We start from the raw sequence: 27,651 nt of genomic DNA on the forward strand, positions 1-27,651 counted from the left end.
ACACTATGCAGGTGGAATTACACAACATTGTACGAACGTCAGCAGCTACACAGTGCAGCCCACCTCAGCAGTGCACACTAGTTTGCCCCCTCCCCCCAACTTGTGACGGCCGGGAATGGTCGTGCAGTGACCATTCCCTAAAAAACGTGCTCCCGCCATGGCTCCCGGCCTCCGTCGGTCGCCCGTTATTTCAGGGAATGGTCACTGCACGACCATTCCCTACACCTTACTATGTTGATGCTGAGATACTCAAGGTTGATTGATTCAAGTTGCAGTCATCATCTAAGCATTTTGTCGGCTTGGTGTACTAAATACAGAAACCAACAAGAACCCACTGTGAAGGTCCAACATGAGCCATGTATGTGGATGTGCATCACCATATGAGATCAGCACAAGGCAATAACTATCTCAGCCTTTGAACACAAGGAAAGCATGCTTGAGCGAGTTGGAACTCATGGTAGTTGAAAAGTCATCGGAGCCCATAAGGGAAGCATGTTTGCAAAGTTGAAATTGAAGGTACCTAAGGGCTAAGTCGCACCCAAGAAGAGTGGGGGGAATGGGGGAAATGTTTTCTCTAGATTAGGAAAGTCCTGAAAGGTAGGCATAGAAATAAAAAAATAAAAAATTACCCCTACTAGTACTTTGAAAAAGCAACGTCATAAGCTAATGTTACGGGGAGCTTTTCTTCTCCTTCTTTCTAGAGAGTTTGCTTCCAATCAAATACATTGTATGTTCTTTGCTTCCTCCTTATTTTCACATAAGGATTTTGCTACCCCTATGGTGCGACCCAAGGGTGAGTCTTGCACCCACTAACCCCACTAATACGGGAGGGACTCGGCTCTAAGAACCGTAAAGATTTCTAGGACTCATGAGCAACACAGCTTCCTTGTGTTTTGAAGCGTGATGACATGTAGCGGTAGAAAGCAACAGTTTAGAAGTCCATCAGCTTCAGCTCATCTCACTCTTACCATAGTGGGTCATTAGCCCTAAGATGCGACCGCTTGGCCAAATCTAGGACGTCATTAATAAAAGGTCACAAACATACACTTTTCGAGCAAGACGTGCATGCTTTTCAATAGTCTATAATGATGTTGATCTAAGGCTTCTCAAAACGTCAACACAAGGCCACGAGAAGTATCGCTCCAAGCTCCTCTTTGATTGAGGTGTCGGCTACTACCTTCAGCGTCGAGAAAGCTCTCTTTGTCTCTCTCTCAGATTGCACCAGAAACTAAAGATTCATGGCTGATTAATGTCATATAAGCCTCACAAGTTTTGTCTCCACAAAGAAATGACAAGTCGAGGGAACAATTCCTATTAGCTACACGTCAACCATAGACAGTAGCCCACAATGAGAACTCAAAGGCCATGTGTAAATGCATAGACTTTTTTGCATATTTCTTATGGCAACCAATACATTCACCATGATGTTCATCACTCGACAACCACGCATGTCATCACTCGACAACCATATTCCCTACATGCTCCTCCTACGACAGTGTCAAGGCAAAGAGTTTTCTTTCTAATTGGACAAATACATGCACTCAAAACAAGGATTCGTACCAAGTCAATAGGATACACAAATTACTTCATGTAGCACTCTCAAATGTGAGTGTGGGCATTAAACTTGACAACACATGTGGAGTTCAGTGACTAGGCTGATATTGCTTGTTTGTACCGCCATCTATAGTGACAAGGGCAAAAAATTTGAGCATACTACAGGGGAGTGCAACAAAAAGCACATAAATTCACAACAGTGGACATTTCGAATACACAACCATGACTCCAACTCGACAACACTACAAGTTCCGTTATCTACATCCACCTATGCATTTGCTTGGTCAACACATAAAGCCTTCAATGTAGGGCATGGCTTCCCCATGCTTATGCATGTGCTTGGTCAATACATAAAGCCTACATGTAGGGTAGGACATGGCTTTTGTTTCTTATAACTTCTTGAGAGATCACAATACGAACTCTCCATGATACTTTTGTATGGTACTTATGTATGACGTGCACTATATATTTAGCATTTACGCTTCATTGCAAGACGAAATGTTTAACTATTCACATTTCTTTTATGTAGCTTGACACAAGCATTGTCCTCCGGCTTGCACAATTGGAGGACACCCATACATGATTATTAGGTCAATAGTGCAATTTAATTTTTATAGTTTGTTGAAAGTTTAGTTTAGCTACATGTTTTCCTCACTAGTACATACTCGATCTCGCTCATTGTATCTATATATCAATCAGACACGCACTTCTTTTCTCACTTTATTTCTATGTGGTTGATGTCAATCTATATATGGCCTTGTTTGGCAATGCATCTTATATATTTCAGCCCAACAATCTCCTCTCCATAACCGTTATGTAGCACGAGGACGACTCTTTATCCTAGCGTTCTCCTCCTCAGAGATGTTTTGCAACCACATTCTGTGATCGACAACCAAGACTCCTTGCTTTGCACCAAGTTCTGTGATCGACAACCAAGACTCCTTGCTCCCTCAAACTATGACAACGTGTAACACTCTCTCTCTCTCTCTCTCTCTCTCTCTCTCTCTCTCTCTCTCTCTCTCATGTTCTACAAGAAAAAATCTAAAATTGAATATGCTTGATTTAGAGTAAGATGGGTGTCTCAAAGATTCCCAGTCTAGAGACTAAATGGTCGATATGACCAGGTTGAATGGAAATCTGCAAACAACTACCAAAGTTGATTAAGGAGTAGGGTTTAAGTAGAATGATCAAGCTGCAACCCTTTGCTCGATTCAATCACCCCCTTTAGTAGCCCTTTGTTGTATAGTGAGTGCTACAGGACACAACTTGCTTCTTCCCAATGCTCAGCAAGTCCCAAGCTAAGCTACTGTTGTTGCTGATCAATTCGTGGTAGATGCCTAATGTCAATCTGCGTATGTCCTGTTATGTTCTATAGATGTTCTATAGCAACGCCCACTAAGCAAGACTAGTTCTATGAAAGCTTTTATTTGCAGTTTCTCACCTTCGAGAGAATACTTGCAAAAGTTGCTTCCATTTGTACATTGTTCCAAGGTCTTATAAACATGAAGTCTAAGGTGCAAGCTATGGTCATACCATACGCACGAGCTCACAAATCAGTTGTAACCATAGTTGTTGATCAAGATAAAAAGTACCACCACAAGAGGCATCTATTGAGGGGTCAATATCTCTGTGACGAAAGCTCTACTCCTCAGTGTGTCTTAACTTGAATGCCTTTTCAAGTTTACTTTAATGTTTTCAATTTAGTTGCGGTGTTGTTGCAATCTTTTACCAACCAATTTCATTACCCCAAGGTAATATGTTGTTTTCTCTAAGCATATATTGGGAGCAAATAGAACATTTAATAGAGTGTAATGAAGGCATTTGAGACATGAGGCTACACATCTCTATCATCCTAATGAGCTTGCTTAGCAATGGTCAAAACAACTCTTAACACAAGACTACTAAAACCTTCAACATCCTCCACAGATCTTCAACTGATCTTGTATCCACAAAAGGTGGACATATATAAAGACCCTACACAATGTTCCAAAAGCCCTTTTTAACCAACACATCTTGGAATCATGTAAGCTCATAGTGGGTGGTTTGTCTTTATCCAATTTGATCTCAGTAAACAACATGCGAAAAACATCATCATTGTCAGATACAGCCAATGACTTCACTTGATGCAAGAGTTACGCAACACTAAAGAGTGATGTATAGCACAATCCACAAAGATTACAAAGTGCATGTTTCGCAAAAATGAGTGTAACCAAAGTCTTGCACAAACGGACAAAATTGCCTCCATGATACCCCTCTACAATGAAAATATAGGTCAAAACTATTCAAATTTATGACACCACATGGCTCAACAGAGGAATGCCACCCTACAAACACCACAAAATATCACCTTGTTTTAAGAAAGTGAGAAAAGGGGTGCTAGCAATGTTGCCTAGGATATCCAAGCCTGGTCTTACCAATGATTTGCACAAGGGTCAACTCATTTGGAAGGATGTCGTGATCAAAGCACTCAATGCTAGAACATTCAACCAAGGAAAGACTCCCCACATTCCACCCACCATGTCAAAGCCAATGGCGAAACTCTACCCAAACCTATGCATTTCCATTGAAGCAAGCTTCAGAGTATGCCTTAGAAAATTGAACTATACATCTAAGAAAGATGCAAATGGAACCAACTAGCAATACTTAATTACCGTACATTAATGGTTCAATTAGTCATTTCTTGAGCATGTATTACACCAATTAACAACTACTTGCTAATTGCATTCCTTCAGACTTGATTGATTGCATTTATATATCAATTGCCACTTTCCAAATTTGTGTTGCTAAACATCACTTCACCTACAGATCTTGAATGTCTCAATGTTTTTTGCCTACACTCTTCCTACGTTAAATCCCCTCAAATCTCTTTGGTTCCAATCGATCAGGTATATTATCGAGCAGACACTCTGTAAACACGGTCAATATGCAGACGCTGTGTACCGCTGTGTCCCAAGGGATTTCATTTTTCCAGACTTGCGTAAGTGTGGATTGACAATTCCGTTAGTGCATTGACAAGTGACATGGCAAAAAAACAAGGTAATACACCAGCACAAAGTAGGATAGACCTTGATAACTTCAGTTTACAAGCAAAGGCAAAAAAAGGAAGATTCCGCTGTACAAGTAGCTCATGTGAATGCTCTTTACCCACACCTGCTTGTGCAAAATTGGGGTTTTGGGGGGCCACCGCCCGCGGGGGGGGGGGGGGGGGGGGGGGGGGGGAGGGGGGTTGCAGCATTTGGGTTTGTTTAGTGTTTTCTTTTTGCTTTAAAACCATTTGCCCTCTTGTTGTCCTTCTTATCTTCAGAAACAAAACCATTTGACCTCTTGTCGCTCTTTCTTTTGGCCCCTGCCATGGAAACCTTTGCCCTCTTCTGACTTCCCTTTTTGTCTTCAAGAGGTGAATTTGAGTCACCGGCTTTGGCCTCTGACATCTTGTACTCAATGGGAGCAATAATTACACCGGCATCTTTAACAACCTGTGATAGATCAACCAAATAAATCATGAATACTCACAACCCATTCCTCAAACATATAAGCCAACAAACTCTCACACTTACTGCAGGGCGGATCATGTCTCGAAAAGCTTGATCTGAATTGAACTCACGCCCTAGGGGCATCCTATTACTCCTCTCAAAAACATCCCTTGACTTGAAAGGAAAGGGCAGTGTGGGAGCCACAAACTTTTCAGCCTGTCCAAAGCACATCATAAATAAGGCATCATATCAAAAACCTGTTCACCTTTAAACCAATATACCCAAGGCCTTCACATTCTCTCAGGTTTGTGTGTATGTGCCGCATGCAAAAGACTTTTGAAATACATGCGAGCTCACAAGCGCAAACATGACAAACAAATCACATGCACAAAAGACGACCAGCCGATCGTGTTGCCAAAGCATGTAGAGATACAAGTGCAGGTTTGGGGGGAACATAGTGCTACAGAACAAAAACATGTGTGTGCAAATGTGACATGAATGAAGAGACTGCTCACAAATGCATTTTTTTAAAAAAATTACCTTCTTGTCCATCCTCTCACTTATGATCACATGCTTCAACTTGGAATCCTTTCGCTTGTTCAAGGCTTGCTCTCGCTTCCGTTCTAGCTCCTCCTGTTGCTTCACCATCCATAGAGGCGGTCCCCTTTTCTTTTGTACATCAGTCCACTGACCCCATCCTGGTAAGTTGAGAGCAGCTTCACCCAATGGAACCTCTTCATTCAAAGCCTCACTTTTCATATGCTCGAAATCAGCTTCGACATCATCTCCTGCAAAAGCCCTCTGAATCAGCTCCGCCTGTGACGCATTTTCTGATGAAAGGCGAAAACCTGGTTCCTTCAGCCCCTCATCATCCTCCTCTTCACTAGTGCTGCTGCTCAAAGTCACTTGTTCCCCATTCTCTTCGATAATAGTATCAGATATCACACAAATCTGAGGCATCTTCATTTCCTTGTCCACTTTTTTCTTGCCACCAGCTATGTTTACTACCTCAAGAGATGCAGTAGTTATGAGAGGTCCGGGATTGTCTTGCTTCATACCAGTCCTTCCCACACCTGCCCCCTTTTTGGTGATGCTTCCATTTTCACCCAATGTTCCATTTTCACTCGATGCTCCGTAAAGCCAAGGATTATGAGCCATAACATTAGTGCCCCTTGCTTCAGAGATTTCAAGGGGCACGTCCACTTTGTAATGAAGATCATGTCCTTGTTCAGTTGAGACTGTTAAAGCAGCTGCTTTATGGAGATCACCATCAGTCCAAGCTTCCTCAGTCACCCGAAGCTTGTCTCCTCGTTTTTCTAAACGTTTACGTACCTTAAGGTTTTCGCTGCTCTCAGCCTTTCTTTTCATTGGATTAACAGGGGTTTTCCCAGCTGCCGGGATGCCTCGATCTTCTTCATATAGGTCTTCATCACTGCTACTTCCATCCTCCACAAGCATGTCAGGCTCTTCATTGGAGATTGACCTGGCCATATCACCAAAAGCAAGTCTTCCTGCGGATCCCTTTGTCACAGCTTCCCTCTCCACTTCAAAACCAAGATCTTCTGTACTATTATTATACTCGAGCTGCTCCAGCTGCTCTAACACGGCAATGGCTTCACTCTGCGCTTGCTTGCGTTTCTTTTCTATTGCACGTGCCTGTTCACATTATTCATTGAAACATTATCCTCCAGACAAATTGACCATGCTGGTAGACAATAAGCAGCTAGACATACCATAAAAGGCAAGGAGAATAATCCAGTCGTTGGAATCTCAGCCTCAGCATCACCTTCCAGCACTTTCAAAGTCTCCACCTTAGCTTTTGCCAGCAATTTTGATTTTGCCTTTGTTGGCAAAGAAGGTCCACTCTTTTCATCATCTGAGCATGAATCTGTGTCCATTTCATCTGAGCTATCATCACTTAAGCCAGTATTATCAGTTGATTGAATTTTTCTCGTGAGTGCTGAGTGAGTGCGAAGTTGCTCTGCCAGGGCCTCCCTGCTCCCATCCTCTGTGGCTTTCAAGCCCCTTTTGATGATCCTCTTTGCCCACTTCGATGTGTTTTTGTGCTTTAATGTCATTCGTTCCTGTACACCCAAACAAAGCAAGGGCTCCTTTCAGAAAACCAAGTAAGAAGTCCAAATTACGTCGAGACAAAAGCATAACTGATGCAAATGAGCATCTCCAATCATAAAGCTACCCGGCTCAATCAACAACCTGCAATACTCCCCTCATTTCACAACCTTGCACCCTTTTGTGAGAGTGCGCATGTGCGAGAGAGAGAGAGAGAGAGAGAGAGAGAGAGAGAGAGAGAGAGAGAGAGAGAGAGAGAGATGAAATGTTATATTAACGTCTTCAAAAGGCCAAATGACCTATGAGACGAAACTGTTACAAAATTGTGAATCTGGTACTATGTCTGGGTACAAAAAGACTAGAACAAAAATACTACAACTACTAGAATCCATCCTCATCTGCACTCTGGATGTCGAGAGAGTATGGCTCGAATCCTCTGTTGTAGTCTCCGTCAATGCTGTGTAGCCCCTCTCCTCAATCGTGGCCGTCTGGATCTCCGTAGCTCCAGTGCTCGGTTGATGAGAGTGCCGGTAGTGGTCGAATGAGTGTGGGCCGAGCTCTTCAGTGATGGCTGCTCCTCTGGCTATCCCATATCTAGTGAAAAGAAATCTGTAATCTGTCTCTGGGACTGTCTCTCTCTAGCTCTCCCCAGTAAAGTGCCTCTATATCTGTGTAACTCAAGTAGATATAGCCCAAGACATCTCTGATCCTCATAACTCATGACCCTAGAGAAAGGACCGAAACCCTCTCTGAATAAGCAGTGGAAACGGCCCCGAATCTCATAGTACACTGTGCAATGACACGTATTTCTTTTGTCATGGTATTCAATTCTTCCATCATGGATGGCTGAATTTCCCCTTCTTCGAGCCGCCCACTTTTTGCTGCAAGAAGTTTACCTTGGAGAGTTCGGATTATGGCTTCTTGTGAAGCCGCTTGCTCTTCAACGCGAGAAATCCTTTCGCATAGGTTCTTCTTCTCCCTTTTCCATTCCTCCATCTTTAGAATCCACTCCTTCACTTCAACTTCAAGTATTGATATCCTCTTGTTGGTAATCAAGAACTTCATGTTGAGAGGGAGGCGGGCTATAGCCACTGGAGAGGCCATGTGAAAGGGGGTCAATAGGTAGCCCAATGGAGGGAGACCAAGAGAGAGAGAGAGAGAGAGAGAGAGAGACTAAAACAACCATAAAAATACAAGAAACTCTATAAAAAAAAGGCAAGAAACGCTTGTGTAACACTTAAAAACAAAGAAAATCAGGTCCGAAGCTTTAAAAAACAGCAGAAACATTGACGAAACCCTAAAAAACGACAGAAAACATTGGCAAAACCCTAAAAACAACAAAAAACAATGACAAAATCCTAAAAAACAGTGGCAAAACCCTGGTTCCAATAGACTTTGGAAGCGCCAATTTACTCTGTCTGCTCTTTTGTAGGACCGGTATGCTTTCAGAAAAGTACACACCTGATGCTCTGATACCACTGTCACAAGACGGGCACCACGTGCCAGTAGAAAAGAACAGACTAAACAGACTTTTAACACTTCAATAACAACCGAACTGAGAGAGAGAGAGAGAGAGAGAGAGAGAGAGAGAGAGAGTGGCGAAGTTCCACCCCAAGAGAGCACTGGCCCCAAACACTGGCGCCCCTTTCGGTATTTCTTTAATATTGCTAATTCGCGGAGTACAACAGCCGAGGAGCACCTCCTCCGCAATCTGCGAACTAAAGAGTGTTAGAGAGGGCCCCCAAGGCTCATATTTAAAGGCCCAAAGCCTAAAAGCATCAAACATAATAAGCTGAACCCAAAAAAAAACACTTTCCTAAAATTTCGAGATTTTCCTAAAAATCTGCCGCAAATTACGGAACATCCGTACAGGTGCCATGTAATCATATTTCGTTGTGTAAAGTCTTCTGAGTGTGTTCTGCTTTATTTTTAATGCCTTTATGTCACTTGGGCTCCATCGGACGGGGTCCCATGTGTCACCAGCGTGTGACTACTATCTATCCTTTTTGTTGATTTCTTTCTTATTATCTATTTACTTTCACTTTTTGGAAACACCCCTCGGGAAATCTAACTGCCCTGCATTGCACAGCTAGTGTGGAACTGTCCAGAGGGAGTCCAGGCCTGAGGGCAAGAGAGCACTAAGGTTGGACAAGGACTATGGTTAGCCAAGTGGGGTCATTGACTAGCCAAAGTGGAATCCTTTGCTACAGAGGCTACATTTCAGTTCTGGATGTGGCCGCAGTGTACAAAGAGGGTCGGATGACCTAGAAAGATACAATGGCAGCATCTCCTAAAATTTAGGGAACTGCTATTTTGGGACCTGAAAATGTCTTCGCGTCATTACGTGCAGTTTGACATGGGGATCATTTTGTTACTCTGTGGCCAAGTCAACAGAGGCTGCAGGTGAGATATTTTTAGACCCGAGGGTCTAAAGCGGGAAAATGCACAAATGAGTGACACTTGGCACTCTGAGGCCAGTTTACTACTTATAGAAAAGGCAAAAACGTGATTTATAGCTGGGAGGCTCATTTTGCAAGTCTCTGTCACAAGTTAAGAGCTATGGAGTGCTTGCTTTCCCTCCTATGTACAGTGCGGTGCCAGGAGTGATGCCCTGCACGCTACGCACTGCCCTCTCTCTCCCCTTTGGCAGTATGTTATGCCCCTCTAGTGGGCTCTTCATTTGACCAATGTATAGTTGTGTGGGTTCATGCGTGATTGCCGAGGCAAGAGCCTCTTGCACAGGTACTGGATTAGCTAGCGGCTAATCCCCCCGCAGGTACAGGTGAATTCGGAGAGGTTTCACGCCAGAAATCTCGTCCGATTCAAAGGGCAAGTAGCCCTACAGGTGCGGGACCTCGAGGACTTGCTACGGATGCGACCGGCACGCGAAACAGAGCCCGAAACAGCAAATTACAGCCTGCTGTGTATTTTTGCAGGTTTAGGGTTTTGGCCCTAAACGGACCCTAATATCCCCAGGAGGTTCGGGGACGCAAGGGGACCGCTGTACAGGTGATCTGGCGCATTTTCAGGGCTGAAAACAGAGAATTCAGCGTGCTGCAGATTCTCGCCAGGTTTTGCAAAGTGCTCGTATGCGTCGGGAAAGTCAGCCAATGCGTGGGAATACTGACTGTGAAGGGTTCTAGTACATTTATGCTGCCGAAATCGGGCTGGAACAGTGGAAATTCAGCCGAGTTTGTGCGGGGCAGCTTGTAGGGAACCACAGCGTTTATTCCCTCTTTTGAACAATAAAGAAATACCGAAAGGGGCGCCTAAGTTAGGGGCCAATCTGGTGTCCGTCTACTCATACAGGTGCAATCTAGCAGCCTGTATCCCTCTCCCCTTTGTTGTGTCTTGAAAGTACAGGTAAAATAGACGACTAATAATGGGTGAAAGCTAAATCAAGGTTTAAAGTAAAGTCTACCGCCCTTTTTGGATTGAACAGGCCGGTTTCATGGTTCCATCGACGGGATTAAATCACTTTTTCCCATAGAAGTGAGCCTTGGTCAGTTTTGGGCTTGAAGACACAGAGGATCATAGACCAGACACTGGGAATTGCAATTATGGCTGACAGACCAGATGATGTGACTGAAGAGGTTTCCTCTTCACAGGGTCAACAGACACATGAAGTGGGTGAGTCGTCAAGACCACCACAGACAGATGACGATATATTCAAGACCCAGTTGGCTACTGCTGTGGCTATGTTCACACAAGTAATGCAGAACCCAAGGTTTTTAGCCTTTCTGCAACCTCCTGTTCCGTCTCAGCAAGTTGGGTCACTGGATCATATTCAAAAGCCTGTTAAGGCTCGAGCACAGGTGATTCATACCGCACAGTCAATAGAAACACCTGTACACTTGACGGAGAACATGCAGTCTCCACAACCTATGCCTAAGGTGCAAGAACAGGTGGCTGAGATGCCAGTCTTTCAAGCTGTACCAGTTCAGCCCGCCACCTTTAAGCAGCCTATAGCTGGTTCTAATGGGCAGGGAAGCAACTTACAGGCTATGCAACAGGTCTTCCCACCACCTTCAGTACACCCTGGCTATTTTGGAGGTGGATCGGTATTCCAGAGCATGGCCGGTCATGCACCTGGAAATCAGTTTTACACGCCAGGAACAGTGTTTGGGGGTGCTCAAACGATGATGCCTAACCCCATGTACAGTGTCATGGGTATGCAACCAGGGTTTCAGAGCACTCAAGGCCAATTTGGGATGCCACAGGCAAAATTTGGTATGGCTGGAATTACAAATCAGCAGCCAAATATGGCATTTCCAGGTCAAGTTAATAGCGGCCAAGGAACACAGATGAACCCTAATAGTGTTCCCATGTTTCAGTCACTTCCATATGACACTTTAACGCCGCTGGAGAGGCCAACTCCGTACAAAGAAGGTGGCAAAGGTGTGTCATTCACAACCTTTACAGGGTTTGATGACAAGAAGAAGGCTCTCTCATTCCTCCAACAGTTTGACAAGGCCTATGCAGGGGGGAACTTTACAGAGGCTTCAAAGGTCCGCAAGGCAGCCACTTTCTTGACAGGGAATGCGGGACAATGGTGGACAACTTTATTGCTTCAAGGGCAAGCTCCGTCCACATGGATTTACTTCAAGCAGATTTTTGCAGCAGCATGGTTATCTGATGACTTTGAAGCAGATGTCATGAAAGAATGGCACCAGCTAAATGCTGCCACTTGCAAAAATCTGGATGATTACAATCGGAAGTTTTGGAAAGCTCTACTTCCAGTAACTTCCTATAGGTTTGTGCCATTGACAGAACAGATTGAAAAATACTGTTGTGGCCTACCCAAAGGATTGAGAAAGTACTGCACGAAGACAAAAGTCACTACTTTGACGCAGCTCATCGAGGTAGCAAACACTGGCAATGGTTTGCTCAAGGGAGAAGATTGTGAATTTAACACTGGCGTCAAGGCAGGATCAGGCAAGAAAAATTCAGCCAAGAAGCACGTTCCCAATGAGGCTCCTAAAGGGACTCAGGAGTCAGCCAACGCAGGGAAAGATAAAGCTACGGCTGAATCAGAAAAAGGACCAGCGAAGAAATGGAAAAGACGTTTTCCTCGCAAGTCAGAAGAGCAAAAGAAGGTCCTGAGGACAGAGAACAAATGCTTTATATGTGAGCAGCCTGGCCACATTGCTTACAATTGTCCTACAAAGAAAAGGCCAGCTGATTCTGATGACAAAAGAGACAAGAAAGGAAAGAAGCCCATGGCTGGTCTAGTGCCAGATATGGTGGGCGACAAGCCAAATTCAGATGCAAGTGAGCTTTGCAGAGCATAGGGAAAGGTCAGGGATCAAACAGTGCTTATCTTCTTTGATCCAGGTGCCAAAGCCAACTTTATTTCCCCAGAATTGGCTTCAAAGTTAGGAATCAGACCTGAAGAGATGGGGTATACAGCAGAGGCAGGTTTGGCATGTCTTGGCCATACAGAGGCTGTGACGCCCATCATCGGAAAGTTGCGTCTACATATTCAGTCCTATGTAGATGCTGAAGAATTTTACATCATGCCACTGGACGGATGTGATGTGTTGTTAGGTATTCCTTGGTTGTTTCGTGTACAGGGAATCATGGATGCCTACAACAAAAAGATCACTGTACAGAGCAAGGGAAAGACTCATATTCTGGATGTAAAGCTTAAAGGGGAGTCTATTCCTACTGTATCAGCTTCTGCTATTACTTCTGTAATGAAAAAGCATCTTTCTGCGTACTTGGTTTTTGCACGTGAAGTGTTTGCACGTGAAGTGTCAGATTGTGATGAATCAAATTTATCTGTGTTAGATAAAGAAAGGTCAATGTTTTTACAACAGTACAGTGACTGTTTTTCCGATTCATTACCGTCTCAATTACCGCCAGAGAGACCCGAGGACCATGCGATAGATTTGGTGCCAGGCAGTAGCCCACCAAATAAGCCTCCGTACAAGGTTAGTGCGGCTCAGCAGAAAGAGATAATGGGCCAAGTACAGGAGTTGTTAGAAAAGGGGCTGATTCAGCCCAGTTCATCTCCATTCTGTTCTCCAGTGTTGTTGGTGCAGAAAAAAGATGGCTCATGGCGTATGTGCATCGACTACCGTGCACTGAACAAGAATACCATCAAGAATAGGTTCCCTATACCTAGAATTGATGATATTATGGACAAATTAGAAGGAGCAGCTATGTTTAGCAGGATAGATCTAAAGAGTGGGTACCATCAGATCCGCATTAGATTAGAGGATGTGCACAAGACTGCTTTTAGAACGACGTTTGGCCTTTACGAATTTTTAGTGATGCCCTTTGGTCTCACAAATGCTCCTGCTACGTTCAATAGGATGATGGACAGAATTTTCCGTCCACACCAACAGTTTGTTGGTACATTCTTTGATGACATGATAGTCTACTCAAAGAATGAAGAGGAGCATAGGCATCACTTGGCCATTGTGTTCAAAGAGCTACGCAGTCATAGGTTGCTCATCAATGCAAAGAAAAGTGAGTTTTTTCTGGAAGAGATTCACTTTCTGGGACACATTGTCTCAAAGGATGGTGTCAGAATGGATCCTGCAAAAGTTGAAGCGATCAAGTCATGGCCAAATTTGAAGACGGTGCATGATGTTCAAAGCTTTTTGGGACTATGCTCCTATTACAGAAGGTTTATCCAAAATTTCGCTGAGATTGCTTCACCTTTACATGCTCTTCAAAAGAAGGCAGTCACCTTTAGATGGACACAAAAAGAGATTTCAGCTTTTAATCTCTTAAAGGAAAAGATGACTTCAGATCCAGTCATTGTGTTGCCAGATCTTAGGAAGTCATTTGTGGTCCAGTGTGATGCCTGCGGTAGTAGCATTGGTGCAGTGCTAATGCAAGATGGCAGGGTAGTAGCCTATGAGAGCAGAATTTTGCAAGGGCCAGAGATGACCATGCAGGTCTATGAGAAAGAGTTACTGGCTGTGATTCATGCGCTCTTAAGTTGGAAACACTACCTGCTAGGTGCAGACTTTGTTGTCCAAACGGACCATCAGACCTTGCGATACTTCTTGACACAAACAAAGTTATCTGAGAAGCATATGCCATGGGCAAATATCTTGTCCATGTTCCATTTTCAGATTGTGCATGTGGAAGGCAAGAAGAACGTTGTGGCTGATGCCTTGTCAAGGAAGCCACAAATTTCAACTGTGTCGATTCCTTATCATCATGAACTTGATGATATGAGAGAACAGTATGCAAATGATGAAGATTTTGCAAGGGTCTTCGAGCAGCTAATGCAAGGACAACGTCATGAACACTATCTTCTTAAAGACGGGTTCATGATGATGCATGGCAGATTGTGTGTCACAAAGCCATTGCGACGCAAAGTCATGGAAGAGAGTCATGTTCCACCGTATGCAGGGCATCGTGGTATCGATGCTACAGTTAAAGCGGTTGAGACATTCTTCTACTGGCCTACATTGAGAAGAGATGTGGATGCCTTTGTGCGAGAATGCCTAATATGCCAAAAGGTCAAGTTTGACAGGCAAAAGGCACCAGGGTTATTGCAACCACTACCTATTCCAGATAAACCATGGGAAAGTGTTGCTATGGATTTTATCTTTGATCTTCCGAGAACGCAGACAGGAAACGATGGTATTTGGACCATTATTTGCAGATTTAGAAAACAGGCTCATTTTATTCCTGTCAGGAAGAAGATAAAGCCAGATCAGATGGCACGCTTGTTTATGAGCAATATTTTCAAGTATCATGGCATGCCACAGTCGATTGTTAGCGACCGTGATCCACGCATGACAAGTTTGTTCTGGAGAGGCTTGTTTGAGAATATGGGCACAACGCTCAAATTCTCTTCGTCATTTCATCCTCAAACAGATGGGCAGTCAGAAGAGGCAAATTCTAATGTCCTAGATTTGTTGAAGTGTTATGTGTCAGAGCATAAAGGAAAGTGGGAGCAGTATTTGCCATTGGTGGAGTATGCATACAATAATACAGTGCATTCATCAACTGGCAAGGCACCCTTTGAGATAGTTGAAGGTGGCAAGAAAGTTCCTCCCATACTGCATACAAAGGACAAGATATTTGAAGCAGATAAGTATGTTCAGGACATGGATGAAATGTACAAGAAGGTCAAAGTGGCCTTAGAAAGGACTCAGGCAAAGCAAAAGAAAGCAGCTGATCGTCACCGTCGTGAAGTGGTATATTCACTTGGTGATTGGGTGCTTTTACGCTTTGAAAAGGCAAGGTTAAAGAAGATGAAGGGCAAGGAAAGACTGTTTCCAAAGCTCAGCATGCGTTACTATGGGCCTTTTCAAGTATGCGACATAATCAGTGATGTTGCATATAGGCTGAAATTGCCTGACAGTTGGAAGATTCACAATGCGTTTCATGTGAGTCTTCTCAGACCCTATGTGGGTGATGTGCCAGAAGATATGCCAGCTGAAGATCAACCGGAAGTCGAGGAACTTGACGAGATCTTGGTCCCGGAACAGATTTTGGCACACAAAGAAAGGAAAGTGAAAGGCAAGGTTGCTAGGCGTTACTTGGTAAAGTTCAGAAACTATCCACCAATGGATGCTAAGTGGATGGAAGAAGGTGAACTTATAGAGTCACCAACTGTGTTATCACTTTAACTGGAAGCCTTCGATTTGCAACCTACCTTGACCCCTTGAGTTTCAAAGCTAAATGGATTGTCAGTGTGACAATGGCTTATGAAACAAATGATGTACATGGTATTTAAAGTGAGCTCAAATCAAATACCTGTTACATGAATGTTAGAGTTGTACAGATTGTCAGTTTGGCAATTGCTCTTATGGAATGTCCAAAAGTTTGGTTAGTGCTATAGAAGTGAGTATTTCTTGTCAGTTTGTCAAGGATACAGTGATTGCTTCTATTGAAGAGTACATGTGTAACTGCATTCTTAAACTGTCGGTTTGGGTATGCTCGAAAGTGTTACGGGATCCAACGTGTACTATAAGACAGTGGCAAAATGTGCAGCTACCATTTTGTCATTGGCAAGTTAGTGACTCAAAGCAATGGCAGAGTGCGCAGCTACCACTATGTCATTGGGACAGGGTTCACACGTAGGCAATACATGAGTCGACGAGGTGTTGAATACACCAGGGTTGACAATGAGCATGTATGTGTCGTATATGTGTCGACAGGTGTTGAATACATCAGTGTTGACAGTAAGCATGTACGACATAGATGCAAACGAGGACGTTTGAAATTTCAAGAGGGGGGTATGTCACCAGCGTGTGACTACTATCTATCCTTTTTGTTGATTTCTTTCTTATTATCTATTTACTTTCACTTTTTGGAAACACCCCTCGGGAAATCTAACTGCCCTGCATTGCACAGCTAGTGTGGAACTGTCCAGAGGGAGTCCAGGCCTGAGGGCAAGAGAGCACTAAGGTTGGACAAGGACTATGGTTAGCCAAGTGGGGTCATTGACTAGCCAAAGTGGAATCCTTTGCTACAGAGGCTACATTTCAGTTCTGGATGTGGCCGCAGTGTACAAAGAGGGTCGGATGACCTAGAAAGATACAATGGCAGCATCTCCTAAAATTTAGGGAACTGCTATTTTGGGACCTGAAAATGTCTTCGCGTCATTACGTGCAGTTTGACATGGGGATCATTTTGTTACTCTGTGGCCAAGTCAACAGAGGCTGCAGGTGAGATATTTTTAGACCCGAGGGTCTAAAGCGGCAAATGAGTGACACTTGGCACTCTGAGGCCAGTTTACTACTTATAGAGAAGGCAAAAACGTGATTTATAGCTGGGAGGCTCATTTTGCAAGTCTCTGTCACAGGTTAAGAGCTATGGAGTGCTTGCTTTCCCTCCTATGTACAGTGCGGTGCCAGGAGTGATGCCCTGCACGCTACGCACTGCCCTCTCTCTCCCCTTTGGCAGTATGTTATGCCCCTCTAGTGGGCTCTTCATTTGACCAATGTATAGTTGTGTGGGTTCATGCGCGATTGCCGAGGCAAGAGCCTCTTGCACAGGTACTGGATTAGCTAGCGGCTAATCCCCCCGCAGGTACAGGTGAATTCGGAGAGGTTTCACGCCAGAAATCTCGTCCGATTCAAAGGGCAAGTAGCCCTACAGGTGCGGGAGCTCGAGGACTTGCTACGGATGCGACCGGCACGCGAAACGGAGCCCGAAACAGCAAATTACAGCCTGCTGTGTATTTTTGCAGGTTTAGGGTTTTGGCCCTAAACGGACCCTAATACCCCCAGGAGGTTCGGGGACGCAAGAGGACCGCTGTACAGGTGATCTGGCGCATTTTCAGGGCTGAAAACAGAGAATTCAGCGTGCTGCAGATTCTCGCCAGGTTTTGCAAAGTGCTCGTATGCGTCGGGAAAGTCGGCCAATGCGTGGGAATACTGACTGTGAAGGGTTCTAGTACAGTTATGCTGCCGAAATCGGGCTGGAACAGTGGAAATTCAGCCGAGTTTGTGCGGGGCAGCTTGTAGGGAACCACAGCGTTTATTCCCTCTTTTGAACAATAAAGAAATACCGAAAGGGGCGCCTAAGTTAGGGGCCAATCTGGTGTCCGTCTACTCATACAGGTGCAATCTAGCAGCCTGTATCCCTCTCCCCTTTGTTGTGTCTTGAAAGTACAGGTAAAATAGACGACTAATAATGGGTGAAAGCTAAATCAAGGTTTAAAGTAAAGTCTACCGCCCTTTTTGGATTGAACCGGCCGGTTTCACCATAACTTGGTGGGAACTCTTCTTTAAAAATACGCCACTCCTCAAGACTTTGTAAGTCTGTAAAACTTTTTCTTCTTCTTCTGCTTCTTCTTCTTAGGGTTATGGCCCCTGACCAGGATCTGAAGGTTGGCTCCGTTCTTCAGTGGCTTGACACATCAGCACTTTGTGACACCACGAACAAGTGGTTAGGACGCCTATTCCACAGGCTTTGCCAGTTTAGCCAGTCACCTTTCAAAGTCCAAATGTTGCATTCAATGTCACGTGACACATCCAACCCTATGTGTTCGTGGACAAGCTACAACATAATCAGGGTTCATTCAATCCAATCAGTCTAGATTTAGAAGTGATCTGGTACTTTTGTGAGTCTATTCGTAGACCGTGCATGCCCAATCACTTAGTGTAGATGCATATCCTCTGGTTGCACACAACATGATTATCAGCATTCCCATCAAATTCCATCAAGGGAATTTTCCAGTGCATTTAGCCTATTTCCTATTTTTGACATTTTTCACTTATTATTTTTAAGTGACTTTCCAACAAAAGTAGGTAGAGCAATTTAGGTAAGAAAATATATAAGCAAACCAAAGTTAGCACTAAATGGCAAAAGAGGCAACAGGAGCCAAGCTCAACAGGCAACTTCTCACAAGAACCTTGGTGGACTTTCCCCTCCAAGCAGCGAGAATCCCTCAAGCACCCCCTTCCTTAGCGTTTCTGCATCAGATTCCCATCGCCAACAACAGCTCAGCCTAGCGTTTTCCAGCAAGAAGGTCATCGCCCTAGCAAGCATCAAATCTGGCGTTTTTTTTTACAAGCTCCCTAGCGTTTTGGAAACCAGCAAATCTAGAGTTTTTGGAGCATAACAAATCAGCGTTTTTGGATTTCAGCCTCAGCTTTGCAAACCCTGTACATGCAGTGATTGCAGCCCTAAAGGAACATCAAGACCAGCCCCTAAAAGTAGCAGATTCAGCCCTCGAAAGACCTCAGTTTTCAGCCATTAAGCTGCAGATTTTCAGCATTAAGGAACCACCGAAACAGCCCCCCCCAAATCAGCGTTTTGGACTAGTTGCAGATTTCAGCCCATAGCGTTTATGGACAGCAATAGAAAGATTGCAGATTTCAGCCCTTAGGTCGACTTCGTCATCGTCGACATAGCCTAGACTTGCGTCAGTTTCATGCATATCATTTGTACCAGATTGTGCAATCATAAGTAGACCACTCTCGCCGACAAGAGTGGGGCCTTCGGAGGAGGGTTTTACAACGTCTTTGGTGTCGTATCTCTCTTCTCTCTCTATCTCTCAGTCTCATACACTTGCACGCACAATGTCCATTCACTTTGTTTGTGATCATAGCATTCTCTCATTAAGAACGGAAGGCTCTACCTTCCATAAGAACAAAAGGAACCTTGAGCACAGTTCGGAGCAATCATCTTGAGCAAAGCATAAACATTCATTCCGCTGCACCTAACATTGGTATCAGAGCTTTGGCAGTGTTCTGTATCACTCAAGGAAAGAACCACAAGAATTTTTTTTGCTTGTTGCAGTCGCACGAACCCAAGTTCGCTTGGGCGTGTCGATTCCTAATCGTGTTTTTGAAGAGTGACAGGAATCCCAGGAAAGAAGGGCTTGTCCAGCCTCCCCTTGTGTCTCTTTTCACTCATTGAGAGCGGACCGTGCACTTAGCGGCCGGCCAATCGACGTGAGGTGGGAAAAAGCAACCTTGGTGTGAGCGCAAGGCCGCCAAGGGGTGCGCCCGCGGAAAGGAGTAGAACTCGGGTGAAGAGAAGATCCTTCTCAAACGCGGTTTGCAAGCGAAAGAAAACCTCAAGAACCTCAAGACCCTCAAGAACCCAAGATCCCCAAGAACCCAAGTTCCTCGTGAACTTAAGAACCCAAGACCACAAGAACCCACGACTTCAGAATGGTCATCACTCGAAGCGGAATGGATCCTTCGCTTGGAGGTGATGAGCATGAGAGAGGCGAAGAAGAATTTTCCCCACGAGGAGGTTTTTCCGACCCTCCCCCTTCCCCATCTACGTCAAGGATTGCACTAACTCCTATGGAGGCTTTGGAGTAGAAGTTTATGGAAAGGAAGTTAGAAGGCGAAGCAAGAAATGCAGAAAGAAAAGCAGAAATGGATTACAGAAATACAGAAAGAATGGCAGAAATGGAACGCAGACACGCAGAAAGAAGAGCAGAAAGAGAAGCAGCAAGAAAGGAAGCCAAAGCAATACAAGAACAGAGCGACCGACAAAACAAAGAGGTCTGGCGACTCTATTCTCAAGTTCAAGCACAGATGCAAGAGATTTGGGGGAAGGAGACTCTATCAGTCTCTTCTTCTCCAAAGCATGACACACAAGATTTGCATGATTCTAAGAAGCATGATGATTTGAATGATGATGATAAGCATGATGATTTGAATGATAATGATAAGCATGATGATTTGGATGATAATGATGAGCATGATGATTTGCATGATCAAGATGTGATTTCTCACAAGCATGATGATTTGCATGATCAAGGTGTGATTTCTCACAAGCATGATGAGTTGCATGAAGATGATGTGATTGTTCACAAAGATGATGTGTTAGTGGATGCTTTTTCTAGCGAAGCTAACCTCGTTGTAGATTCGATCAATCACGAAGAACCGATCTTGGCTTTCGAGTCAAGGTCCAAAGAGCCCCCACAGGACGATTCGATCATTCAAGAAGAAGCGATCTTGGCTCACGAGCCTAGGTCCAAAGAACCCTCACAGGAAGTATTATGTGTTCGCTTGATTGATACGCACGCATTGTTTGAGTGTTTCATTCGTGATCGTTTCCTTTATTTTAATTAGCGTCTTTATGTGATCCCTTTTCCTAGGCATGACATATTGTACGTTGAGCACGTTTCACTCATGAATGAGCACAAATATATGCGGATTTTTCATGAAAAGCTGAAAAGTATGCATTCAAGGAAGTCACATTCTTTGTCTCTTCCTTGGCATGACACAGTTGTAGAAAGAGCACATGGAAGTATGAGCACCAGCACCAAGCATGGGCATTTCCGTTGTGAATTGCCACAGTTGATTGCTCTGGATCAAAAGAGAAAGATTCGATCTCATTGTTTGCGTGTGTGTGGTGAACGGTTTAGCACTCCGTCTCTTTGTTCATCTACGTTGCATGCACAGTCTTTGAGGAAGACAAGATTTTTTCCACTCACTTTACATGGAATAGGTATGTTCATGATTTTGTGTTGGAAATGGTTTCAGGAATTTTCAGCCATGGAGATTCTTGAAGAAGAAAGAAGTATGATACTCGACGAAGTTGAAGCATTGAAGGAGCCACAGAAGACTTTGTGTCACTTTCGGCGCGGCCCAAAGAAGCAAGCGTTGCAGACCTTTATGAAGTTCAAGTACCGCACGATCCACACATCAGAGTGGGCCGACGAAGAGTCCCTTCTAAAATTCTGGATGCTACTGGAGATCTCCCTCGACGCCATACAGTTAGGTACCAGTACCTCACTTTGAAAAGGAGAGGATGTCATGTGACACATCCAACCCTATGTGTCCGTGGACAAGCTACAGCATGATCAGGGTTCAATCAGTCCAATCAGTCTAGATTTAGAAGTGATCTGGCACTTTTGTGAGTCTATTCATAGACCGTGCATGCCCAGTCACTTAGTGTAGATGCATATCCTCTGTTGCACACAGCATGATCATCAGTATTCCCATCAGAATCCATCAGGGGAATTTTCCATTGCATTTAGCCTATTTTCCCTATTTTTGACATTTTTCACTTATTATTTTTAAGTGACTTTCCAGAGAAGTAGGTAGGGCAATTTGGGTAAGAAAATATATAAGCAAACCAAAGTTAGCACTAAATGGCAGAAGAGGCAACAAGAGCCAAGCTCAACAGGCAACGTCTCACAAGAACCTTGGTGGACTTTCCCCTCCAAGCAGCAAGAACCCCTCAAGCACCCCCTTCCTTAGCGTTTCTGCATCAGATTCCCATCACCACCAACAGCTCAGCCTAGCATTTTCCAGCAAGAAGATCATCGCCCTAGCAAGTATCAGATCTGGCGTTTTTTTTTACAAGCTCCCTAGCGTTTTGGAAACCAACAGATCTAGCGTTTTTGGAGCATAACAAATCAGCGTTTTTGGATTTCAGCCTCAGCTTTGCAAACCCTGTACATGTAGTGATTGCAACCCTAAAGGAACATCAAGACCAGCCCCTAAAAGTAGCAGATTCAACCCCTGAAAGACCTCAATTTTCAGCCATTAAACTGCAGATTTTCAGCGTTAAGGAACCACCGAAACAGCCCCCCCCAAACAGCGTTTTGGACTAGTCGCAGATTTCAGCCCATAGCGTTTTTGGACAGCAGTAGAAAGATTGCAAATTTCAGCCCTTAGGTCGACTTCGTCATCCCCGTCGTCATCGTCGACATAGCCTAGATTTGCATCAGTTTCATGCATATCATTTGTACCAGATTGTGCAATCATAAGTAGACCACTCTCGCCGACGAGAGTGGGGCCTTCGGAGGAGGGTTTTACGACGTCTCTGGTGTCATATCTCTCTTCTCTCTCTCTCTCTCAGTCTCATACACTTGCACGCACAGTGTCCATTCACTTTGTTTGTGATCATAGCATTCTCTCATTAAGAACGGAAGGCTCTACCTTCCATAAGAACAAAAGGAACCTTGAGCACAGTTCGGAGCACTCATCTTGAGCAAAGCGCAAACATTCATTCCGCTGCACGTAACATTCGATGGACAGGAAACTAGTTCCCAAGCTATGCAATAGGTTTTTTCACCACCTACGGTACATCGTGGGTATTTCAGGGGTGGATCTGTGTTTCATAGCATGGCTGGTTATGCGCTTGGAAACCAGCCAGGAACAGTGTTTCGGGGTATTACCAAACCCCATGTATAGTAATATTGGCATGTAGCAAGGGTTTTAGTGCAACCAGGGCCAATTCAGGGTACCACAAGGAAATTTTGGTATGGCTGGTTTTTCCGACCAGCAGACACATATGGCACCAAGGATGCAAAATGTCAATGGCCAAGGGACGTCAATGATCCCTATTACAGTGATCATGTTGCAGACAATTCCCTATGACAATTTGGGAGCACTCGAAAAGCCAAAAGCCTACAAAGAAGGTGGTGCAAGTTTGAAACTTTCAGCGGCTTTGAGGATAAGGCAAATGCTCTTACTTTCCTCCAGCAGTTTGATACAGCTTATGCAGGGGGGGATTTTACAGAGGCCTCCAAGGTTAGGAAAGCTACCACTTTCATGAAAGGCAATGCGCTTACATGGTGGACGACATTGTTGATGCAAGGACAGGCACCCGCCCCATGGGTATACTCCAAGCAACTGTTTGCATCTGCGTAGCTGTCAAATGAATTTGAAGCCGATGGCATGACAAATTGGCACCAACTCACTGCGGCTACTTGCAAGAAGAGCCTACAGGTGTCCAGAATACAATCGGAGGTTTTGTAAAGCGTTGCTCTCAAAAACCTCCTATAGGTTTGTGCCACTGACACAACAGATTGAGAAGTATTGTTGTGGGCTACCCAAAGGGCTTCGAGATTACTGTACAAAGAACAAAGTGGCTTACCCTCACTTAGTGTCACAGAAAGCGTAAACTGACTTTTAATTGTACTTCAAATACTCAAGAGAATTAGAGAGAGAGAGAGAGAGAGAGAGAGAGAGAGAGAGAGAGAGAGAGGGAGAGAAAGCTTGACACTTCATTGGGGACCAGAAGATGGGTTGGTCCCCCCCCCATAAAGAGATTATCTTTATTACTAAGGGAGAATCTTTACAAGCACAAGAACGGGGCAATAGCCCGTCCTCTATTCTTTCTTTTCTGCTTCTGACTGAGAGAGTGCGAAAGCTACTCTCTGAATACCGCGAGGATTTTCCCTCTACTATGAGATTTTGGGAAGCTCTCGAAAACGAGTCTATCTTCCGCTAACTGTGTCCCTATTTACATAATCATTCCTACAACAAAAACAAGGGAGAAACACGCAAAATGCACGAGCACATGCTTGCTGTAATTTTCTGCACATAACCTGAAAATGTTACCTAAGCACCTTCCAAAGCCAAAATAGAGACCTTTTCCGCGATGGAATCACACCAAACTTTGTGTATGCGTAGTGTAGGTAGAGAAGAACTAGATTCTATGTGTATTTTGCTGAAATTCACCCTAAAAGAGATGATTAGGGGCTGAAAACAGAGAATTTACAGCCACCACACTCTATAAAGAGAGTGCCCGCTGCAACTTCTCGCGATGAAACTTCACCAAAAGCTGGCTATGGCTATGAGAACCCTTGTTCTAAACAATGGGAGCACAAGGCCACCACATATGTCACAAGGGCTACTCTCAAGCTTCCATGGAGAGCTCCAATGCGTAGAGCATACTCACAATAGGAGAGGTAGGAGCACTGCCAACCTGAGAAGTGGGGGCGGGGGGCCTCTTATCAAAGCCAGCAAGAAGAGGGGGCGCTAGGAAGAGAGTGAGGGTGAGAATGAGAGTGAGAGGATAGTTTGCATTGGTACTTGGCACACTTACTTAATAACTTAAAAACCCTTGAACTTTCACTTTTAAAAGTTCACAAACTATTAATGAAATGTGCAAATTGAACCACAACTGCACACATAGATGCAACCAATGAAAATGTTACCTGCTCCCCAACGCAATGCTGTATGAGCACTGCTCTGGCATTACATGTTCGCACTTGTCCGGTCATTTGGTCCGGCATAAACAATTTAAAAATACTTTAATTGACTTATCCTAAGGCCGTAAAATAATTCAGGCCTTAAGAGTTATTATTCTAAGGACCCCATCTCAACCCTGTACTTGCACTAGCGCGCGTATTTTTTTTGAGCCTGAAATCTGAGGCTACCGCTTACCCCTTCATTGAAGAACCGATTTCCCAATCACTAGGTCTTCAGGGTATTTTTCTGCTAGAGTCTCCCTGAGGTGCACTGGCCCAAACTTGGGCGCACCTGAGGCCCCAGAACTGCTAGAACTATTCTGATGTGCATACAACTAATTAGATAATTCTTTTTTAATTATTTACAAAGTCTAACATAGTTACATCCCTCTTGGTTCTAAACAGTTGACCTCAATTGTAGAGCGTCAACATAACTGTGCAAGATGTCTGGGTAGTCCTTGAGAGTGGACTCAGTCATCCATTTTGCTTCTAAAGGGGTATAATTCTTAAACTTGACTAAATACTTTCGATGTAGGCTCCCCGACTTTAGTTGTCTCTCAAAGTGGTGTATTATCTGTTCAGGTTGAAGGATTTCCTCAGTCTCTTCGACTTCTGGAGGATCTTCTTGTACTGGCGCCACTGGAGGAGGTCCAACATATGGCCGGAGGAGACTGACATGAAAAGCACTATGGATGCGCCAATGAGTAGGCAAATCCTATCTAAAAGTCACATCATTGACTTTATCTGTAATTTTGAAAGGGCCGTAAAATCTATGGGAAAGTTTTACAACTTTCCCTTTTTCTGACCCGCTTTTTCAATCTAGCTTTCTCAAATCGAAGCAGATATGTCCTTTTTCAAGATTGAGATTCCTTCTGTGCTTGTCAGCTTTTCTCTTCTGTTGCTCTTGAGTACGAAGAATCGCTTGCTTTACTTGTTGATAAACAATATCAATATTACGCACGAACTCATCTGCGGCGAAGATGTTTTCTTTAATAACCACAATAGAAAGTAAGAGTGGCTTCCCATAAATAATTTCGAAGGGAGCTTTACCAGTTGAGGAATGGATGGTATTATTATACGCAAACTCAACTATCGATAAGTATTGTTCCCAATCGGATTGTCGTTCCGAAACATAGCACTTGAGGTCTAAAACAGTGGCATTAGCGATTTCGCTTTGACCATCTGTTTGAGGATGATAAGCTGATGAAAAATCAAGCTTAGTTCCCAAGTTTTCGAACAATACCTGCCATAATAGACTAGTTATGTGGGGATCTCTATCGCTGACAATAGTCTTTGGCAATCCATGGTGTTTAAAAATCTGAGCTAGAAATATTCTAGCCATGTGATCAGCTTTGATCGTCTTCTTTACTGGAAGGAAATGTGCTTACTTACTGAATCTGTCTACTATAGTCCAGATTGCATCATTTTCATTCTTGGATCTAGGAAGATCCATAATAAAATCCATGGCAATACTTTCCCATGGCGTGTTAGGCACAGGGAGTGGCTGAAGCTTGCCATAAACTTTATGTCTGTCATATTTTACTTTTTGGCAGACTAAACACTCACATACATGTTTTTCAATGTCCGCACGGAGTGTTGGCCAAAAGAAATACCTTTCGAGGGCACTAGTGGTGGCAGCAATTCCCCGATGCCTGGCATAAGGAGAATTATGTGCTTCATCCATCACCTTCTGTTGTAAGGGCTGAGCTATGCATATTGCTTGTTGACGATAGAGCGTATTATCCCTAATGGAATAAGGTGGCCTTGAGTGACCAGCTTGAAGATCTACCCAAATTGTAGCTAAGTTTGGATCTTGAAGATACATCTCATTGAGATATTCTAGTTCCTCATGATAAATTGTTGTTAGTGCATTGATCTTTGGACGCCTGGAGAAAGCATCTGCAACTGCATTCTTTGGTCCAGAAGTGTGTAAAAAATCTGAAAATGGAACATTGAAAGAAAGTTGGCCCATCTCATCTGCTTTTCTGATAACTTTCTCACACAGACTTTGATGATCTGTCGTGATAATAAAATCAACTCCTAACAGATAGTGTTTCCAAATGGAAAGAGCATGAATTACTGCCATTAGCTCTTTCTCGTATATGGATACATGCAACTCTGCATCTTTAAGGCGCCGACTTTCGTAGGCTATGGCGTGACCCTCTTGGTTCAAAACTGCTCCAACAGAATCTCCAAATGCATCGCAGTATACCTCGAAAGGTTTGCGAAGATCAGGGACGGTGAGAACAGGTCCGTGACTGAGTAGATACTTAAGCTTTTCAAAAGCTTATTGTTGTCTAGACCCCCAATGGAATGGAATCCGCTTCTTTGTCAGGTCATGGAGGGGACCTGCTATAGCGGCAAAGGCTCGAATGAAACGCCGATAATAGGAACAGAGGCCGAGGAAACTTCGTACATCATGTACTATAGTTTGCGTAAGCCATTCTACAACTGCTTGAATCTTATCAAGGTCCATTCTCACCTCGTTGTGAGATACTATATGGCCCAAACAGTGGATTTCTTTTAGAAAGAACTCACTCTTCTTAGCATTCACAAATAATTTGTATTTGCGTTCTTTAAACACTAATGGGAGATGCTTATAGTGTTCGTCTTCCGTCTCTGAGAAGATTAAGACGTCATCAAAAAAACGCCTGTAAAGCTTCTATATGAGACAAAGATTCTATCCATCATTCTGTTGAATGTGGCTGGTGCATTAGTGAGTCCAAAAGGCATCACTAAGAATTCATAGAACCCGAAGGTTGTTCTAAATGAAGTCTTATGCACATCTTGAGGAGCTATGCGGATTTGATGATAACCGCTCTTCAAGTCTATACGACTAAAGACACTTGCTCCTTGTAACTTATCAAGAATGTCATCAATCCGAGGGATTGGAAATCGATTCTTGATGGTGATCTTATTTAGAGATCTATAGTCTATGCACATGCGGAATGTGCCATCCTTTTTCTGTACTAGCAAGACAGGTGAACAATATGGAAAAGTACTAGGCCTTATTAAGCCCTTCTCCAAAAGTTCGTTAACCTACTTGAGAATTTCCTCTTGCTGCATTAGACTAACTCGATAAGGGGACTGATTTGGAGGAGAACTTCCTGGGATCAAATCAATGGTATGATCCTCAGGTCGAGGAGATGGAAGTTCATTTAGTAGTTCATCTGCAAAACAGTC

The 27,651-nt window shown here is 43.9% G+C and overlaps 1 protein-coding gene across 1 annotated transcript in view; it reads right to left on the reverse strand.

The window, feature by feature from the left end:
- Positions 1-4,591: 4,591 nt before the first annotated feature.
- The window catches only part of LOC147442152 (U3 ribonucleoprotein (Utp) family protein), a 39,726-nt gene continuing 16,666 nt past the window's right edge, over positions 4,592-27,651 (reverse strand). The window contains exons 5-8 of the mRNA XM_086528438.1: positions 6,761-7,111; positions 5,568-6,683; positions 5,112-5,243; positions 4,592-5,030 (exon numbers count right to left, since the gene is read on the reverse strand). Coding sequence (XP_086384564.1) covers positions 4,800-5,030; positions 5,112-5,243; positions 5,568-6,683; positions 6,761-7,111 — 1,830 coding nt within the window. The 3' untranslated portion in view covers positions 4,592-4,799. The remainder of the gene's footprint in view (positions 5,031-5,111; positions 5,244-5,567; positions 6,684-6,760; positions 7,112-27,651) is intronic.

This window comes from Adiantum capillus-veneris, chromosome 14 (assembly GCF_014529385.1).
Source record: "Adiantum capillus-veneris isolate H3 chromosome 14, ASM1452938v2, whole genome shotgun sequence".
Taxonomy (NCBI): domain Eukaryota; kingdom Viridiplantae; phylum Streptophyta; class Polypodiopsida; order Polypodiales; family Pteridaceae; genus Adiantum; species Adiantum capillus-veneris.